This window comes from Panthera leo, chromosome D2, assembly GCF_018350215.1.
Source record: "Panthera leo isolate Ple1 chromosome D2, P.leo_Ple1_pat1.1, whole genome shotgun sequence".
In the NCBI taxonomy this organism is placed as follows: Eukaryota; Metazoa; Chordata; class Mammalia; order Carnivora; family Felidae; genus Panthera; species Panthera leo.
The window spans coordinates 58,412,248-58,433,315 of NC_056689.1; the positions used below are offsets into that span (position 1 = coordinate 58,412,248).

At 40.5% G+C, this 21,068-nt stretch overlaps 2 protein-coding genes across 4 annotated transcripts in view; both read right to left on the bottom strand.

Annotated features, from left to right (window-relative positions):
• The window catches only part of CWF19L1 (CWF19 like cell cycle control factor 1), a 32,000-nt gene extending 25,319 nt beyond the window's left edge, over positions 1-6,681 (bottom strand). Inside the window, exons 1-4 of one of the 3 annotated variants that reach the window (XM_042908510.1) lie at positions 6,574-6,681; positions 3,985-4,069; positions 3,033-3,111; positions 1,856-1,957 (exon numbers count right to left, since the gene is read on the bottom strand). In XM_042908510.1, the coding sequence (XP_042764444.1) occupies positions 1,856-1,957; positions 3,033-3,111; positions 3,985-4,069; positions 6,574-6,596 (289 nt within the window). In that variant the 5' untranslated portion in view covers positions 6,597-6,681. Of the gene's footprint in view, positions 1-1,855; positions 1,958-3,032; positions 3,112-3,984; positions 4,070-6,573 lie in introns of those variants that run through there. The other 2 variants (XM_042908513.1, XM_042908511.1) reach the window with 2 other exon arrangements.
• Positions 6,682-13,864: 7,183 nt separating this feature from the next.
• BLOC1S2 (biogenesis of lysosomal organelles complex 1 subunit 2) lies at positions 13,865-20,704 on the bottom strand. The gene is made up of 5 exons (XM_042908982.1): positions 20,629-20,704; positions 20,186-20,302; positions 16,996-17,115; positions 16,188-16,292; positions 13,865-14,355 (listed from the first exon to the last, which is right to left on the bottom strand). The coding sequence occupies exons 1-5, from the start codon at positions 20,687-20,689 to the stop codon at positions 14,324-14,326; spliced, it is 435 nt and encodes a 144-aa protein (XP_042764916.1). The 5' UTR covers positions 20,690-20,704; the 3' UTR covers positions 13,865-14,323.
• Between the last annotated feature and the right edge of the window lie 364 nt (positions 20,705-21,068).

Below are 21,068 nucleotides of genomic sequence, written 5' to 3' on the forward strand. Positions count from 1 at the left end.
TGGCTTGGGCCCTTGATCCTGTTTCTTCCTGCTGCCTTCAAGACCTTGCTCTGTCAATTTTCACCTTCCTTTCACCTACTCAGTCTCCTCTTCTCAGCTGGCTCTTTCCACTCAGAAAAGAATAAAGTATTAAACATACTAATAGACATACTAATTACTAAAGGAACATGCCAATTAACACACATACTAACTGATAAAGGAACACACATACTAATAAAAAACTAATAAAAGAACTCACACACTAACTGAAAACTCCTTTCTCTTCTGTTTCCAATTTCTCAAAAGAGCAGACCATGCTCTCTAAGTGCTTTACCTCTTAGTTCCTGAACCCACTGTACTCTGGTTTCCATCTCCCACCATTCTCGGAAAGGTCATGAATCACCCTGTAACTGTCAATGGTCTCTCCTCCCAAATCAGTCTCTCTTCACTTAGAGTCTATGAACTTGACAATATCTTTACCTCCCCAAACACTGCTCTAATCGCTTTCAGCGATCCTGCCTGCTGCCTAGATGAAGATATATACGCCCACCACAGCGTGGTGCTTTCCTTCTCATTTTATTTCCCCTGAAACAATTTGATCCTTCTCAGCTTTGTTTTCCATCTTTAAGGGACCAACTCCCCAAAACCTATTTTTCCACACTGACCTTGTTGATATACTCTAGAAAGGTCACTTCCAGTGACATGTTGGATGTACTGCCAACACTTCAAGCTCACTATCACATGTTCACTATCAAGTTCATTGTTTGCTCCTCCTACTGGACCTCGAAAAATCTCTTTCACAGAAATAACCCAGTACCTCCATGCTCTTTCCACTCCTGGCACTAAATTCATGTGTTAAATGGCTGCCATAAATACCTACAGCAGGGGTCTTAATCCAAATCTAATAACTACTGTGAGAGCTGCCACAAGTTCAGGCCTATGCTAACACCTACAACAAAAGGATTTCAAAGTGTGTACCTTGCAACAGTGGTTAAAAACAACAACAACAACAAAAAATCCATCCCTCAAGTTTTTGCCTAAAGGAGCCCCATATGATTGAAGCAAGATGAGATAAGATTGTTTACATGAGGGCCACAGCCAAACGTAGAGAATAAAGGTCAAGATGGACTATGGTGGGGAAGGATGGGGAGGACACTTACAGCAAAGGACATGTAGAAGCTTTCCAGAGAAGTAAGAGACCAAGAAAAAAGAACTGTGAAGAGCAGTGGAGTCATTTTAGGAAAAAATAAGTTGAATGATCCAAGAAGTCACAGACTGACAGCAGGTGAGGGGAAAGCAAAAACAAAATCTGACAGTGCTTTTTTAAATGGCCAGGCATTAAAAGAATCACTAAAAGAGATTCAGGAGGGTCAAAAGGGAACAACTGTAACCCAAAATCAAAAAGTGGACCAAGAACCAGAGAAAGGACAAAAGGAGTGAAAAATGTGAGGATCAGCACCGAAAACTTAAAATCAGCACCAAAAGTTTAATGAGACACAGAGCTATAGCTAGTGAGGATCCTAATAAACAAGTTGTATATATCTAGCAATGTTACATGGTGAGACAACATACATGGAATTTTTTTCAACATAATTTATACCCTAAGTAGTCCCTATACCACAGTCAAGTAGTTTATTCCTCTAGTTGGCCACACGAGTATATATTGGGTTGTGGGAGTACAAGGAGATTGGGAGGAGGTGGGAGAGACTACAAAGAAAAAAATGTCAGAGTCTTAACGGTATAGACACAGATTTGGGGAAAGAACCCCATTTTCTCAGCAGTAATGGCAGAAGAATTCAGCCACAAATTTCCCAGGAGACTAATTCCTGGGGACACTTTATTATATTCATTACAAACACAAAAAATATGAACTTACCCAGATAAGTAATGTTTTCAGCCAATTCACACCCATCAGCATCTTGGAAATATTTTACTGTTTCCTGGTTATTAGCACCCAGCACATATGTCTGAATAGGAGCTAGTGAGAGAAACAGACATGACACCATATAGTTACCAGATCTGATTTGGAATTTGAGAAGTATTTCCCCACAGGAAAAATAATCACAGCAAAAGTAAGGAGTCTGCAATCCTATCTGTGGAACATATCCTACCCAACCTGTTGCCTGACTATTAGTGTCACTAGGTTGATGAAGTGACATCTTAAAGAGAATGGTTAATGTAGAATAAGGAAAACACAAATCCCTAAAGAGCTTCATAAAAGAAAGAAAGAAAGAAAGAAAGAAAGAAAGAAAGAAAGAAAGAAAGAAAGAAAAACACTCCAACTAGAAAAAGGAAAGGACACATATGGTCCATTTCTTCATTTCCTGCCTTAGAAGAGAATTATTTCTTTAAACCAAATCCAACCAAACTCAAAATGTGAACATTTTTAAAAACTTTATTTTTATTTGAGAGACAGAGAGAGAGAGCGAGCGAGCGAGCATGCACAAGCAGGAGAGAGGGGCAGAGGGAGAGAGAGAGAGAGAGAATCTTTTCTCTTAAAAATATTTATTTCGATAGAGTATGCTGCATGCCTGCATGAGGAGTGGAGAGGAGAGGACAGGAGAGGACAGGAGAGGACAGGAGAGGAGAGGACAGGAGAAGAGAGAGACAGAAAGAGAGAGAGAGAGAATCCAAAGTAGGCTCTGCACTGTAAGCTCAGAGCCTGACTTGGGGGCTCGATCTCATGAACTGTGAGAGCATGACCTGAGCTGAAATCAAGAGCGGGTCACTTAACCAACTGAGCCACCCATGCACCCCGAGAGAGAATCTTAAGCAGGTTCCATGCTCAGTGCGTAGTTTGACACGGGGCTCAATCCCACAACCCCGGGATCATGACCTGAGTCAAAATTAAGAGTTGGACACTCAAATGACTGAGCCACCCAGGCGCCCCCAAAATGTGAACATTTAGATGCACAGGCATCTTTCCCAGCTCAACGTGGAGCTCAGAGGGAAATTCTTAAATAACTACTACATGTGAAAAACAACCCATCAAGAACTGTGTAACTTTGATGCTTTGTTAGAACTCATCTGTTAAATAAAAATAATTTCTATACCTTTCTTGATGCCAGTTTTATACTCCTCCCATTCAGCATCTGGAGTGGAGCCAAAGAAATTTCCTACACACAACAGCAGCTAAAATGAGTTTTTTAAACAGATATATGAGATTTTTTTTTATCAAATAGTACATAATTGATAGTTAACATAATTCAGCTAATTATCCTACTTAATGGCCTCACGCTAGGTTTTTTTTCCTTAATCAGTCTGCAGAATCTCAACACATAATACTTTAGCAGCAATTGCAGAAGTTAATTTGAATCTATAAATAAATTTTGGCTCACTGGCTATCAAATTCAAATTAGGGATGGGGAAGAGGGGGTCAGGGAAAGATGGAGAAATCTACTTCCATGAGCCTCTCTCCAAATACAAATTTTTAAGTATTAGATACCCTGGGAAGATACAAGGTACAAAAAACACATTTCTTGCCTGTTATCTTTACTCAATCTTTAACCCCATGAATAGATTATCGCCATACCCAGAATACTCTTCTGTATGCTAGGGGTCTGCAGTCTAGTTGGCAACCCCATGTAACATTTAGATAAGGCTCTTCGGTCTGTGAAGCATCTGCACATGTTATCTGACTTAATCCACACCATACACTCAGGAAATATATCTGCGATTCCCAAACCCAGTGATTAGAATCACCTAGGGACGTTTTGCTCGTCTGTTTTCAGTTTTGTAGATAGTAAGAAAGTAACAAGTATAAAAGTATAAAAAGTATTAAAGGGGGGGAGTATTAAAAAATTCAAAAAGTATAAAAAGGTAAAGAGGTCTCCCTTTCCCTATCATTCTGTAGCTACTAAGTTCCTATGCTTACAAAAGGAACTCAATCTAACCAAAAAGGGAGAGTATGTGTTCAATCGAGAAATGAAAAAAGAAGTCCACACTTTATTTTACTATGTTTGACTATAACAGTAAAATTAGATTTAGTAAAAGGAAATGTCTTACGTCAAAGTTTCCACTTTTCTTCTGAATTGCTCGAACTCTATTGAATAAAACATCAAACTTTCCTTCAACATCTCCACAAGCCAAGCTGCAAATGAGATAAACGTTACGGCAATTGAGGAAACTCGAATGGGCCAGCTGGGTTTGTAACATGTTAGTCTTTCTGGATCAGGCAGATATGTGACCCAGTCTCTGGGTTACCAGAGGTTCAGTCTCTGGGTTACCAGAGGTTACCAGAGAGGTTCAGTGCATGTGAACTATTACTGACCAGTGGGCAGTTCCACCTAAAGGTCACCAAAACTTTCAACCCATCACATCTAAAAGTTAGCTTCACCTCCTCCAAAACTGAACCAGCTTCTTCTCCTCACTTCCCAAGCTTTGTGGATGGCTGTATCACCAACTGGGTCACCAAGAGTCACAAATCCCCCATCCAGTCATCAAGTCTCATCAATGCCCCTTTCCAAACATCTTTCACATTCATTCCAGCTCTTCCTTTCCACTGTTACTATCAATCATCCATTCAACAACCATATACTGAACACCTACAATATGCTAAGTGCAATATGCCCAGAACTGTGCTAAGATCATGTTAGGAGTACAAAGAGGAGAGACTCAGTTCAAACCTCAAAGTTGACAATCAGGGAAAGGGAGATACTCTGATACAAATCTGTATGAAAAAGGCTACAACAGGAGGCATGCATAAAGTGTTAAGGGGCAGAGAGGTAGAAAGTGGCAAGAGCTGAAGTTTATAAAGAAGAACTGGCCTTAAATTGTGACGTAACTTGTTCTATCATCTCATTTCTGAGTTTTTGTAATTCTGACTTAAGTTTTTCTATTTCTCATACCATTTTTTAATGCCTTTGAACTCATCCTGAAATATAGTTCTTATTGTTTTGTCAGTACGTCTTTCTGGTATGTCCATATCACTTAACATTTTTTTTTTCTTTAGTTTATTTATATTTATTTTGAGAGCTGGAGAGCAAGCAGGGGAGGGGCAGAGACAGAGAGAGAGAATTCCAAGCAGGCTCCATGATGTCAGCACAGAGCCCGATGCAGGGCTCAAGCCCACGAACTGTGAGATCACTACCTGAGCTGAAACTAAGAGTCGGACGCTTAACTGACTGAGGCATCCAGGCACCCCATCACTGAACATTTTCAAGCTGGGTAATGACACGTTTCAGGAAGTTCATTTTAGTAACAGAGTGAAGGATGGTCTGGAGGAACAAGTGATTACAAGCAAAAATATCACCAAAAAGGGCAATACTCAATGAAGACGAAAAGGACAGAAACAGATGAAAAATTTAGAGCCCCTGAACACAATTTGAATGGTGAAGTAGGGTGGGAAACGAGGGAGGAAGAGGAATGCAGGACACTCCAAGGCAGAGCAACCAAGAGTCCTGTGATAGAAAAGAGGCAGAATCAGAGAGAGATCTAATGAATCTGGTACTGGATACAAAGTAGGTAGCATGCTTACGTTTATTTCCTCTAATGCCATCTCTTCTTCCTAACCAACCTATATAAAGTCAACAGTTTAATGTTCTTTCCTCAAAAACATTAAGAGAACCCCACTACCGGGGCCCTTTTCCAGTGTTTTCTATCATGCTGAAGGGCAGAAATTTAGGACCTCACAGTGCCGACTCTTTCTCACAGCCAAACCTTCTCCAAACCCTGTTAATCTCATCTCCTTGATAAGCCTTGAATCCCTGCACTTTTCTTCTGCTATCACTCTAGCTAATCCTCGCTGTCTTCTTCTTCTTTTGGCTCTGATTTGTTCTTATACTGCAGCCAGAATCGCTTTCCAAAACAAAAATATGATCCCGCCAAGGAGTTCTTAAACATTTCAATGACTTTAAGATAAAGACAAAAATATTAACCAACTTCAATCCTCCCTCCCCTGATTCCTCACAATAGGCCAAATACCCCTATTATACTCCCTCCCATAACCGTGAAGTTTCTCTTCCTGACATTTATAGACCGTAATTATACATTAATCTGGATTCTCTAATTAATATTAGCTCAAAACTCTAGGCTCCATTAAGGCAGGAACTCCATCTGTGCAACGTCTAGCACAGTGCCTGGCATACTGTAATTGTTCAATAAATATTTGTTGAGTGGATGGATGGATCGACGTACACTCTTCACCCCAGCGCCTCCTCGCAAAAAAGTGCGCCAGGGCAGGAGCCCTATCTATCTAGTCTGTTCGTAACTGACCAGGACCCACCGATGGGCCCCACGCCTAAGAGTTTTCGTTAATAAATGGCTGTGGGGAGAAGTGAAGTGTAAATGTGTCAGAGGCCAGGGCGGCCTAAGATGGAGGAGACCTAACCCTGGCAGTTTCCGCCTCTCCTAGCCTGGGTCGCCAGGACAGCCTCCTCTCGGAAGCGAGGAGACCGGCCCCAGCCAGGCAAAGACGCGATCGGAGCTCACCAGCCGCCACCACCCTCCCACCCCCGCCTTTTCCTCCTCCCTTCCAGTCACGAGAAAGACCCAGGGAGCAGACGCGCGCGCGCGCGCGCACACACACACACACACACACACACACACACACAGAGGCGCGCGCGCACGGTTCTGATCTGATCTGTGGTCACTCACAGGCGCAGCGGTTTCTGAGCCATTTGTGCCAACAGCCTGAGTCGGGGCGACCACCGAAAACGGACCCTGAACCCGTACACCTCGAAAAACGCGGCGGCACAGCACTAAGACGTGGGCGCGCCCAGCCAATGAGGGTTCGCTTATCTACGGAGAGCGCCGAGGGACAGCAGTCTCTCCCAGTTGTCTGGGTCTCAGAGGAATCAAGGAAGGCGAGCAGTAAAGGAAGGAAGGGGATGTGACAAAAAGAATTACAATTATTTGTTTGTTTGTTTGTTTGCTTTATTTTGGAGCAGTTGAAGTTGTCGAGCTGCTAGAACGCTCCTGACATAAGATGGGCCCTAACCTAACCTAATCTAACCACGTTAGTCCAATGGGCAAGACAGACTCTGTTCACACACGCTTTTTTGGTAAGAATAATGGCCATCACCTTGATGCAATAAGTGTCAACATGTTGCCACATTTTCTTCCTTCATCTCTCTCTCTCTCCCCTTCAAGGTGCACAAGCACTTTTATTCTCACTGAATCATTTGAAAGTAAATTGCAGACATCAAGAATATCTTAGCACGCATTTCCTAAGAAGGACATCCTCTATATCACCAAAATACCGTTAAGGCACCTAAGAAAATTAATTATTCAATAATATCATCTAATATTTAAAGTTGTCCATTCTCCCCCCTCCCCCCCCCCATTTTTTTTTTTTTTTTAAGTACCTTGGGCTTGTTTTCATTCAGGATACAATTAAGTTTCATACTTGTATTCAGTTCTCTCTAGTCTTTTAAAATCCACAATAGCCCACAGGCATTTTTGGTTGTTTTTCCTGACATTGCCATTTTGGGGGAGTTCAGTCCAATTTGTAGACAACAGTATATAAGAAAATGGAAGCAAAGGAGAGAGTTCCTGACAATCCAGGGGCACGAAAAGTTCAGCCAAGTAATTAAAAATTAACTAGAACATAAATTAGTTTAAGGAAGAACGACAAAGTTCTGGTTTTCCTCCCTTTGGAGGGATTTATTAAATTCCCTGGCTCATTAACTATTGACACCCTGCTTTGATGGAACACTGAGCATGTGTCTTTTCTACTTTTGGGGTAATTCAGCACAATCCAGGAATAGAAATCAAGATTGAATCTAGAAGAAGAGTAGAAATTTGCCAAACACGGGCAGGTAATAACTTCAGAAAAGGAAACAAGAGTGAGATACGAAATTTCATCAGTGGAATTCTATATTATCTTTACGCCTTTCTTGCAAATCTAAATCTACACTGAAATATAAACTTTATGGAAAGAAAGCTCATCCATGGAGATTTAAGCTAGCTCCAGAGAGCTGAATATAGTATTAAGTGTCAGAGTAATAGGAAATGAAATTGAAAAAAATGAAAGAAATAGGGGTCTTGATCCATGCTAAGAGGTCTGGCTATAGAATACACATTCTTCTCATGAGCATGGAACATTCCTCCAGGACAGATAATATGTTAGGCCACAAAACAAGTCTCAACAAATTCAAGTACAAATTATATCAAGTATCTTTTCCAATCACAATGATACGAAACTTGGGCACCTTGGTGGCTTAGTTGGTTAAGTGTCCAACTCTTGATTTCAGCTCAGGTCATGATCTTGAGGTTAATGCGATCCAGCCCCACACTGGGCTCTGTGCTGACAGCATGGAGCCTACTTAGGATTCTCTCTCTCTCTCCAACTCTCTCTCTGTCCCTCCCCTGCTCGTGCAAGAGAACTCGCTCTCTCTCAAAATAAAAAATACTTTTAATAAAATGATGTGAAACCAAAATTAAATGAAAAATAAGGAAGAAAATTAGAAAGTTTAAAAAATACATGGAAATTAAACAGCACATTCCTGAACAACTAATAGACCAAAGAAGAAATCACAGGGAAAAATAAAATCTTGACACAAATTAAATGGAAACACAACACACCAAAACTTACGGAATGAAACAAAAGCAGGTCTAAGAGGGAAGTTGATAACTATAAATGTCTGTACTAAAAAGAAAGGTCTCAGGTAAACAGTCTAATATTACACATTAAAGAATAGAAAAAGAAGAATAAGCTAAGCCTAAAGTAAGCAGCAGGCAGAAAAATAATTTATTAAAAGAATTAAAGAATAGGAAAACAATAGGAAAGATCAATGGAAACTAAGAGCTGGTTTTTGAAAAAGATAAACAAAATTGACAAACCTTTACCTAGACTAGCCAAGAAAAAGAGGGGACTCAAATAAATAAAATTATCAACGAAAAGGGACACATTTCCACCAATACTACACAAATACAAAGGGGCATACCAGACTACTGTGAACAATTATATGCCAATAAACTGGACAAGCAAGCAGAAATGGATAAGTTTCTACAAACATAAAATTTACCAAGACTCAATCAAGAAGAAATGGAAAATCTGAACAGACCAATAATGAGTAAGGAGTTTGAATCAGTAATCAAACAACTCCCAATGAAGAAAATCCCAGGATTGCATTATTTCACTGGTGAATTCTACCAAACAGTTAAAGAAGAACTAATGCAATATTTCTCAAACCCTTATAAAAAACTGAAGAGGAAGAAACACTCTCAGATTCACTATATGAGGTATTACCCAATACCAAAAGCCAGGCAGATAAGGATAATGTAAGAAAACTGCAAGCCAATATCCCTGATTAATAGAGATATAGAATTCTCAACAAAATACTGGCAAACTGAATTCAACAGCACATTAAAGGGATCATACACCATGATCAAATGGGACTTGTCCCTGAGATGTAAGGATTGTTCAACATACTGGAATCGATAAATGCAATAAACCCCATTAATAGAATGAAAGATAAAAATCATATGATCATCTCAATAGATGCAGGAAAAGCATTTAACAAAATTCAACATCCTTTCATGATTAAAAAACCTCTCAACAAATTGTGAATAGAAGGAATGTACCTCAATATAGTAAAGGTGATATATGACAAGCCCATAGCTAACATCATACTCAATGGTGAAAGGGTGAAGGCTTTTTCTCTAAGATCAGAAACAAGACAAGGGTGCCCACTCTTACCACTTCTATTCAACATAGTACCAGAAGTCCTAGCTGGAAAAATTAGGCAAGAAAAAGAAATGAAAGGCATCCAAAGTGGAAAGGTAGAGGTAAAATTGTCTCTGTGTGCAGAAGAAATCATTTATAAAAAATCTTAAAAGACTCTAACAACAACAACAACAACAACAAAAACAGAGTAAATGAATTCAGTAAAGTTGCAGGACACAAATTCAGTGTACAAAAATCAGTTGTGTGTGTATATACTAATAACAAACTATCTGAAAATGAAATAATCCTGTTTATAATAGCATCAAAAACAATAAGATACTTAGGAATAAATTCAACCATAAAGGTTACAGATCTGTATACTGAAAACCGTAAGATACTGATGAAAGAAACTGAAGAAGATACAAGTAGAAAGATATTTTGTGCTTATAGATTAGAAGAATTAATATTGTTAAAGTGTCCATACTGCCCAAAGCCATCTACATATTCAATGCAATCTCCACCAAAATCCAGCATTTTTCACAGAAATGGAAAACAATCCTAAAATTTGTATGGAACCACAAAAGACTGTGAATAGCCAAAACAATCTTGAGAAAGTAGAGTAAATCTTGAGGTATCACTCTTTCTGATTTTAAACTATGTTACAAAGCAGTATCAATCAAAACAGTATAGTAGTGGGGGGAAAAAAAAAAAAAAAAAAAAAGGCCGGTAGAGCAGAAACAAAAGCCCAGAAATAAACCCATGCATATAGAGTCAACTAATATTTGACAAAGGAGCCAAGAATATTCAATAGGATAGTCTCTTCCATAAATTGTATTGGGAAAACTGGATGTTCACATGTAAAAGAATGAAACTGGACCCCCTATCTTACACCACTCATAAGCGTTAATTTGAAATGGATTAAAGACTTAACTGTAAGAAACTGAAACTGTAACACTCCTAAAAGAAATAGAAAGCACTTAGACATTCGTCTTGGCAATGATTTTTTGGATATGACACCAAAGCACAAGCAACAAAAACAAACATTACTAACTGGGACCACATCAAACTAAAAAATTTCTGCACAGCAAAAGGAATAATCAACAAAATGAAAGCGCAATCTATAGAATGGTAGACAATATTTGCAAACCACCTATCTGATAAGGGGTAATATACAAAATATATAAGGAACTCAAACAACTCAATAACAAAAAAGCAAATAATCTTATTTTCAAAATGGGCAAAGGGGGGGAGGGTGCCTGGGTAGCTTAGTTGGTTAAGCGTCCAACTCTTGATCTCAGCTCAGGTCTTGATCTCATGGTCATGAGTTCAGGCCCTGTGTTGGGTTCCACGCTGGGCATGAAGCCTAGTTAACAAAATCATAGTAACAAAAATAAAAATGGGCAAAGGACCTGAATAGACGTTTTCCCAAAGACATAACAATGGCCAATAGGTACATGAAAAGGTGCTCAACTTGACTAGTCATCAGGGAAATGCAAATCAAAAACACAATGAGGTATCACCTCACACCTGTTAGAATGGCTATTATTACAAAGGTAAGAGATAAGTGTTGGTGAGGATGTGGAGAAAAGGAAAACCTTGTGCACTGCCAGTGAGAATGCAAATTGGTACAGCCACTATGGAAAACAGCATGAAGCTTCTTCTTGAAATTAGAACTACCATATGATCCAGCAATCCCACTTCTATGTATATATCCAAAGGAAATGAAATCACTATCTCAATGAGGTATCTGCACCCCTACATTCACTACAGCATTATTCATGATAGCCAATACATGAAAACAACCTAAGTGTCCAGTGATGGATGAATGAATAATGAAACTGTAGTGTATATATTTACAATGAAAAAAAGAAGGAAATCCTGCCATTTGCGATAACATGGATGACGCTTAAGGGCGTTATGCTAAGTGAAGTAAGTCAGAGAAAGACAAATACTGTACAATCTCATATGTGAAATCTAAAAAAAGCCAAACCCATAGAAACAGTAGATTGGTGGTTGCCAGGAGTTGGGGCAGTAGAGAAAATGGGAAGATGTTGGTCAAAGTGTTATAACTTCCAGTCATGAGTAAGTTCTAGGGATCTAATATATAGCATGGTGACTGTAGTTAACAATATTGTATACAGTTGACCCTTGAACAACACAGGGGTTAGGGGTACTGACCCCTTGAATGCTCAATAAACTGTATATAACTCTTGGCTCCCTGCGCTGTTGACTGGAAACCTTACCAATAACACAAATAGTAGACTAACATATATTTTGCATATGATATGTATTATATACTATATTTTTATAGTAAAGTGAGCTAGTGAATAAAAAATGTGAAGAAAATCATGAAAAAATACACATACAGTACTATATCTAACAAAAGCCGCATGTAAGTGGATCCATACAGTTCAAACACATGCTGTTCATGGGTCAACTGTATTTGAAAGTTACTAGGAGAGGAGATCTTAAACATCCTTACCACACATACAGAAAAGGTAACTATGTGGAGTGAAGGCTGTTAGCTAACCTAAATGGTAATCATTTCACAATATGTACAAATACCAAATTATCACATTGCACATCATAAACTTACAGAATGTTGTATGTCAATTATAGCTCAATAAAGTTGGGAAAAAAAATAACGAACTTACACCCCACGCCCCCAACGAAACACACACACAGAGAAAAAAATTAGCATTTTCAGCTTTATCTTGGGAGCACCCTGTATCCTAAATGTAACTGGGTAGCTTGTCCACTATATATATCAATTCCAAAATACTAGTTTCTGTGTCATGATATATATCTGGCCAAATGTTTCAAATCTTACATGAAAAAGTTATAGAAAGTTTAATAAAGGACCAAAGAGAATCACGTTAAACAAGTTCATCCTCAGAAACACAAAAGCGAATTGAAATATTTCGTTACAATTTTGGTTTCTAAGTAAAAGAAAAAAAAAGTCTGGCTTTTTCTAAATTTTTTTTTTTTTCAACTTTTTTTTTTTTATTTATTTTTGGGACAGAGAGAGACAGAGCATGAACGGGGGAGGGGCAGAGAGAGAGGGAGACACAGAATCAGAAACAGGCTCCAGGCTCTGAGCCATCAGCCCAGAGCCTGACGCGGGGCTCGAACTCACGGACCGCGAGATCGTGACCTGGCTGAAGTCGGACGCTTAACCGACTGCGCCATCCAGGCGCCCCAAGTCTGGCTTTTTCAAAGAGGCTATGAGAAGTCACTAAAGGAGTCTAAGCAGGAGGGGTAATGTGGCCACTTCACATTTTAGAAAAATTGTTCTGGCAGCAGTGTAGAAGGTTGGAGGGATCGTTATAAGAGACACAGCAATAGTGCAGAGGGGCGGATGATAAATGACGGTCTGGAACAGAGATACTGGGAAATGACAGAAAGAGGGTTAAGAACTCTTTTGGAGATGGCATTGGGGACCTCAGACATCTTCCTAGCTGCTAGCACCCAACTCTGAATAAGGATGCGTATCTTCCAAACTGGACTGGTCAGTCAGTATCCTCCATCCGTTTATATCTTTAGTCTAACAGGGAGATGATCAGGTCCCTAGGAGCCCCCCTGACCCTGCAGGCACAAGTAGGAAGATATTTTACAAATGCTTTCCTTTATGAGTGGCAGCCCTACCTCCCCATCCAGTACCTCTGTGGTACTAGAAACAAAACAAGTTTGTTTTCCTTTTTTAATTTAGGATCTTATTAGCAATACATTAGCATCATTAATAGAAAAACAATCATCGACACAGAAACTCAAAAACCACAGTGTATGTGCACGCACACATACACACTCTTTGTCTTCACCACATTTCCAAAGGGAGCACATGGCAAGATGTTATCTATCTCCAGACATCTGACTCACACAGAAAAGAGACAGGTAGGACCCATCGTATACATCAGGATATCAAAATACTCCCTTCACAGCTTCTGCTCAGTCTACAACACTCAGCCTAAAATTATTTTAAGATTTTCTGCTATTTGATGGGGCACCCGGGTGGCTCAGTCAATTGAGTGTCTGACTTTGGCTCAGATCATGATCTCATGGTTGATGCATCGGGCTCTGTGCTGACGGCTCAGGGCCTGGAGACTGCTTCAGATTCTGAGTCTCCCTCTCTCGCTCTCTGCCCCTCCCCCAATGGCACTCTGTCTCTCTCTCAAAAATGAATAAACATTAAGAAAACTTAAAAAAAAAAGATTTTCTGTTATTTGCAATGTTATGGAAAAGTAAATTACTGACATTCACAGGGTGACAATCTATAAAGAACAAGTTTGTTTTCCTTTTTTAATTTAGGATCTTATTAGCAATACATTAGCATCATTAATAGAAAAAAACAACCATCGACACAGAAACTCAAAAACCAACCATTAAGAAAATAATGTAGTAATCAACCACTGTGAGAGAAAATAGGTCCTCTCATTTGATTCTACTGGCAAGCCCAGGTTTATCCTGAACTTTGAGAGACTCTCTGTCCTGAGTGGATGATGAAACATTCAAGTAAAAGGTAAGGAGTTTTAAGTGTGGGTTTCTGAGGGATACTGCCTCCAAAGAAGTTCAGGGGTAGCCACAGTCCTCCAGTTTACTCCAATGTTGGGACGTTTCTGGGACGACCCATCACAGTTTCCTTTTGAGGAGTTTTGACAATTCATCAGCCTCAGCATTCAGGTCTTATAAAACATTCTTCCATGTTAAAAAAAAAGACATTGTTCCACAGGAATGAGTTTTTCATCGCTTCTCCAGCTTCTTGTACTTGGCTTCTACCAGGGAGAGAGAGAGAGAGGAAGTTAAATCTTTTAAAATCAGCTCTTACAAAGATCTTTCTTACTTAGCATTTCCAGGCACATTAAAAAATATCTATTATATAAAAAAAAAAAACCAAAAAAAAAAACCTGTTGGTTTCAATCTCATCATCTGTCCAAACCGGGTCCAAACTGGAGGCATGCCATAAATGTTAACTATCGTATTAGCTAAGGACAGATATTTGGGTATCGATCAACCATGTGCTCAACTTAAGATAGGGAGTCAAACACACACACACACACAGAATTAAGAACAAGTCCACTAAGTTCTAACCCTGTCAACAGCACCTGCTCCAATGGCTCCACCAGGATTAAGTAGATCTACTGGCACTTGAGCCATGGGGAGCCTTACTAAGCACAGGAAAGTGCCTCTCCAGGCGCTCTCTGGGAGCCAGACTCTCTGGACACACAATGTATGTTTCTCCTTTTCTTTTTTTGTTTTTTTTTTAATCTTTGCTTATTTTTGAGAGAGAGAGAGAGAGAGAGAGAGACAGACAGTGCAAGCAGAGGAGGAACAGAGAGACAGGAAGACACAGAATCCAAAGCAGGCCCCAGGCTCTGAGCTGTCAGCATAGAGGCCAACGCAGGGCTTGAACCCACAAAGAGTGAGCTCATGACCTGAGCTGAAGTCAAACGCTTAACCTACTGAGCCACCCAGCGCCCCACTCCTTTTGTTTTCTTATCCCTACACCTCACTATAGGAAAGCAATTTTGAACAACAAAGAGATTTAAAAGACCATCAGATAAGCCTCTTATTGTGATAGATTTTCCTTTTTCTTTAAAACCTTGAAAGCATTTGGTACAATGCCTTCTCTATAGTCAAGTTCGCAGTCACCATTTAGTAAATTTAATTGTGGACAGTGAAACTGTTAATCGCCACTCATGTCAAATCTCAGTTACGAACCACTCTCCTGAAGTAGTCAATAATTGTCAATGATGAAAATAAAATAATCTATAAATTATACCTAGGATAAAAACAACTTCATTGTTTTTAATCATGGATGTAAGAGCCAGATAGCAAGCCATCAACAATACAAGTACCAGTTTCCTCCTTAAAGGAAAAGTAAACTCTTGATTGACTTTTCAATTTTTTAAAACAATGTTTATTTATTATTGAGAGATACAGAGAGACAGAGCATGAGCATGGGAGAGGCAGAGAGAGGGGGAGACACAGATTCTGAAGCAGGCTCCAGGCTCTGAGCTGTCAGCACAGAGCCTGACGCAGGGCTCAAACTCACAAACCACGATATCATGACCTGAGCTGAAATCGGACACTTAACCGAAAGAGCCACCCAAGCGCCCCTGATTTTTCCATTTTTTAAGACATATGTATCTACATTATCAAAGATGCTTCAGCCTGCTGAACCATAATTTTAAGAGCTTGAGCTCTGTAACCAAACGGACCTGGCTTGGAATGTAGCTCTTTCACATGCTAGCTCGGTATCCTTATGCAAGTTATTTGTTTAACCCCTTCAACCAGTTTCTTCTTCCGAAGAATGGGGATAAAAATCATGCACTTATCTCATAGATTATTGGGAAGATAAAAAGAATAATACATGTACAGTACTAAGAACAGTACCTGATATATATCATTAAGTATTCAGAAAATAGTATTTTTATTACTACTACTACTAATAAAAAATTGCTCTCACTAGGTTATTGTATAAATTAATTAAAATAGATCATTATGGGCACACCATAAATGACCTATTAGCTAAGGTCATATGGAGTGCGGGTGGGGGCTGGGTGGATTACTCTTATTAAATCAAAACAGAAATAAAAATGGTTACCCAGTTTTTTTGAATATGCATCCAACTTGTAGGCTGCCTGCTCGAGAGCTGCTACCTGTTCTTCAATTACATTGATCTGATCCAGATAAGGCTGCAGTCCAGCATCTTTGAAAACAAAGACAGGCCACATGTTCATACAGCCTCCACAAGGAGTGTAGAAAAGATAGGCAAAGTAAGAATGCTAGTGTCACTCCAACTCTGCCCAGGACACACTAGGTGGAGTGACATGTTTCTGGTCACTCATAGGACAAACACTAGCAGACAGTAGCTAGCTGATCAGGCAGAACTGTGACCTGGACAAAGCAAGTCTCTCTCACCCACTAATTTCCCTCTTTTTTAAATTCCTTGCTCTACAAGCAATCTTTCTGCAACTGATTCAGTTTCTTGGGTAATCCCATACCAAGGAAGACTGTCCTAGAGATAGGGAACATACATAGAAGTCAATGGAAAAATATATTCTACCAGTCTCTAAATTAGCATTTTCCATTTACAGATGTTCTGGTTTTCCACTTATAAAGTGGTCCTTTATGGATTGCATTGTTAAAATAAATGCACTAGAATCTGGCCACTGTTTTTCTCCCCTCTCCCTTTCAGGAATAAACTGACCAAATCAAGATTCCGAAGCAGAAATAACCATACTGAAACATGCTAATCTTCAAAATGGAAGAAATCCACCTTAACTTTGTAATTCACTTTTAGAGAATGAGCTCCCTCAGGACAGGTGCCATGTTCCCTCCACTTCTCCGCAACCCCAAGCACAAAAGAATATTAAATACAAACGTGTTTAATTATAAATATTATTACTTACACTTCTGGTTTAAGTCCTTTAAGTTTCTACTAATGTTTATAGCAATATCTTTCATTTCAAGATACTTCAGGCTGGTTAGTTTATTCATATTTTCCAGGAGCTTATAGTCTTCGCTGGTGGCTTTAAAATAAACAGAAGATGTGATGCCTTTAAGATTTGTCATAGATCACTGGAATGTAGAATTATAGGCCAAATGGTAGTTCAAGGCAGGACCCAGAGAATGTCAAAGGTGCAGGCCACTATTGATTTATGACATTTATATTCAGCAAACTATATAAACCAGTTAAGATCCAGAGACTTCAGAATCTTTGTTAGGGAAATAACAAATTCATGTCCTAAGAAAAGAGAGGTGACATAGTCTTCGTATTTCTATGGTATGAAAACATGTAATTTCGGGGACTGCATCATAAATATATATAAAATCAACTAGGACCTCACGGCTTCTTAGTAACTAAATCATTACTATTTGATTCTATATTGCATTTTATGTACTGACTTTTCCAAACCATTTGTCTTCTTCTTATATCCTCAGTTCCCTTCCCCATCCCTACTTAAAGCAAATGGCTTCTACTCAATTTACCTGAAAAGTGGAAAATTCCCCTTACATAAGCTCCCTCAACCTTTCTGCCTCACTTCAAAACTTCTCTGTACCCTAATATCTTCCCAAGAGGCATGAGGGCTCCTATTCTTGTCAAGACCACTTCTCCTATGCTCTTGCTTCTAACCCTTCAGGGTCTCTCTTCCATCATATCCTTCCCCTGACATTTCCAAACTCTCCCTCTATTCTGGCAGCTTCCTCTCTAACTAGAAATATATTCAGGTTTCTTCCAGCCCAAAAGCACTCTGTCTTCTGCTGCACCGACATCATTTGTTCATAAAGCAAAGGAGCTTTACCGCTAATCCTTTTTAAAGAGTAACTTATATTCACTGGTTCCTCTTCCTCACCATTCACTCATGTAAACCCTTGCAGCCTGGCCTCTGCCCCCACTATCCAGGGAAATTACATGCTCCAATGTCATTGGTGCTTTCTTAACCACCAAATCCATAGTGTCTTCTCAATCAGTATCATCTCTTCATAGTACCTGACCCTGTGATCTCCCTCTTCACAAAATGCTCATTTCCCTTGTCTGCTACATCGTATTAGCCTGATTTTCTAATCTCTTTCAACCTGCTCTTTGTAGGTTTCTATGCCAGATGCTTTCTCATTCATCCTTGACTATCACTTCCCAATTTTTACTCAGCTGTGACACAAGACTGATGTTTACATGGGTGGCACATTCCTATGGGCAATCTCAGGGTGATGCTAGATTCCTTTCAAACTCAAAAAAGCATTTGTACAAGTAAGAATGACAATCACAGGGAAATTACAATCTGCTTAAAATTAATTTTATAAGTAAAAATCATTTGTTATCAATCCTAGGTACCTTAAGTACTGTTATTAGAAACAAATTATTTGCCCTATACAGGCATTCTCCGAGGCTGTAGTTGAGGCCCTTAGCTACCCCTAAGTACATCCTTGCCAATTTCATCCTGCAGAGCCTCAACTCACACCACGGTGCAGGGGACTCCCAAATCTGTTTCTCCTGCTCTGATCACTCTCTGAGCTCGGGACTCACATGTGCAAGTCACCTAAGTGTCCTGGTAAAATCTAAAATCAGCCAAGCCAAAACCAGAAATATTTTTACACTAAACATGGTTCTGCTTTCCCACTTCCCTATTTTAGATGATGGCACCACCAGTTTAAAACCTCAAACGTGTCTTAGGCTGCCATTTCTCCATAGACACAACAAGTCCTATAAATTCTACTTCCATGATATTCTTGTACCCATGCTCTCCTTTCCATTCCCTCTACCATCACCCTGTCACTGATCATCATCATTTCTTTTCATCTGGACTCTTGCTCATATGTCTCTGAGCTCTATCCTCCGTATTCATACCCTCGTTGCTAGCAAATTAGTCTCTCTACAACAAGGGTCACACACTGTAAGACCTAGAAGCCGGCAAGATCATATAAATGAGTGAAGCAAGCCAGGTGTTTGTATGTTAAACACATAAGATTATTCACTTCCATAAAGAAGTATGTTCTCTCCTACTTTTTGGCACATGCAGACTTCTTCTTATCTATCATTTACTTTACCGACTTGATAGAAATATTGGTACAGAAAATTGATTCTCTACCACTACTAAAAAGCAACAGTATAAGAGCAGTAATAAATGGCAACTGACCAGGTGTCAGTAAAAGGGACAAAACAGAGTGGTGGGGACACACTGCATAGCCCTAATCCATTCAGAGGAGACAGCGGCTCAGCTATGGTTGATCATAGCATCGCAATGGGGGAGTTAGTATTGCCAAAATCTTTGGAATTTTTAAAGAGAAGCCAAAAATCTAGATTTTGCTACTTGGTTTCTCTTGCTCAGAAATAATTAAGTAACTAATCAGAATGATAGAGCCTCATAAGCCCTCCCATTCTGCATCAAGCCTTTTCTCATTAATTCTGGTTCCCAAATTTGGCTCACAGCAATTGCTTGGGGAAGTGAAACAATATAAGAAATGCTTATGAGAGGCCACACAGGACCAGACTTCACTTTTTGGACCTTTCTTCACACACAGGTCATGTGTTGACCTGGAAATACACAATGAGCCCCAAAATTAATCACGTCCCAAAGGGTGGGTCACCAAATCCTCAGACCAACCTAGCAGGCCCCTAAATCTGCAGTTCACTCCCTATTCCCCAATTTAATTTCTCTTTGCCCCAATAAATACATCTGTTTTAAGGGAACAAACTGCTTATATCACCTCACTTGCTAATCGTTTCCCCCTTTTTGGTCAATCCTTCTCTTCACAGTCCTGCTCAAAATGCACCTCCCCCAAGAAAGCACTTCTTGATGAATTCGTTTTATGTCTTTTCATAGTTAGTCTACACTTATGGAGGCTTGCAGAGTTGTATTAAGCATTTTTATGTATTTCTGAAATTAGCCAGTGAACTTCTACACGGAAGGAACAGACCTTTTTCTTTCCCATTCATGACCATCCCAAACTTCCAACAGGCGTATTCCAGGGCATGAAGAGTGTTGGGGAGGGAGCCACAGACTGATGCTGCTAAAGCACCTCACAGGTCTCCCAGAGCCAAACCGCAGCTCCATAGGGTAGTATAGAGCAGTACCCGAATCAGTCCACACCCCGCCTTACCCGTCAGTTCCCCAGTCAGGTAAGTTGCCATTTTGGAGAACATGTCCCGGCAGAGCTCCGTGATGTCAGCTTCAGCCGGCTCCTTTGCTTCCTCAGCTGTTTCCACGGCGGCATCGTCTGGATCAAAGGAGAACGAGTAAGTGTCCCACCGTACACCGGGACCTAATCCAGAGATGGCATCTTCTCCCCACACCCCTTCACTAGTCCTCATTCGATCAAGTCGGCTCCATTCTCCATGTGCCATAATTTCAAGTCCCTCACTTTGTCCTTGCCCCATCTGACACGCCAACTCTGCTCCCTGGCCACCGGCCCTTGGCTCACACCCAATCCCGCGCCAAACTATCTCAGTCGCCCGGTCAGGTGCTCCCCTCCGACCTGCTTGCTCCTGCCAGGCGAGCCCCCGGCCTCCTGCTGGACACTTCATCCCCAACCACTCTGCGTACCTCGAACAGGCTCCTCTCTTTGGGTCGCCGGGACATCCTCGGCAGCCGTCGCCGCCGCCATGCCTGGCCCCGCGCTACTTCCGGTTGTGGATGTCTGCGCATGCGCGCCGCTCGTGTCCCGCCCTGCCCCCCCGCCCCCGGGTTCGCAGCCCTGGGATTCTCCATCTCTCCACTGGGTCTTGCTGCACAGCCTGAGTGATATAAGCATGAAGCTGAAATTGAAGCTAAGATAAGCTATTGTGAGTCGTTCCTGTTGCCAAGAGCCGCGATGCCTGGAACTGAGAATGCGCTCATCCCTGTCACTAGTCTAGTAAGACCAACGGCCTGTCTGGGGTTGGTTGAGCTCAGGTGGCCTGCTGACCAAAGTCACAGAGACAAGTTACCTCTCCCCAAAGACTCCCCACCCAGGCTCTGCCCAAGACGCCTCAGGGAATCCTTTT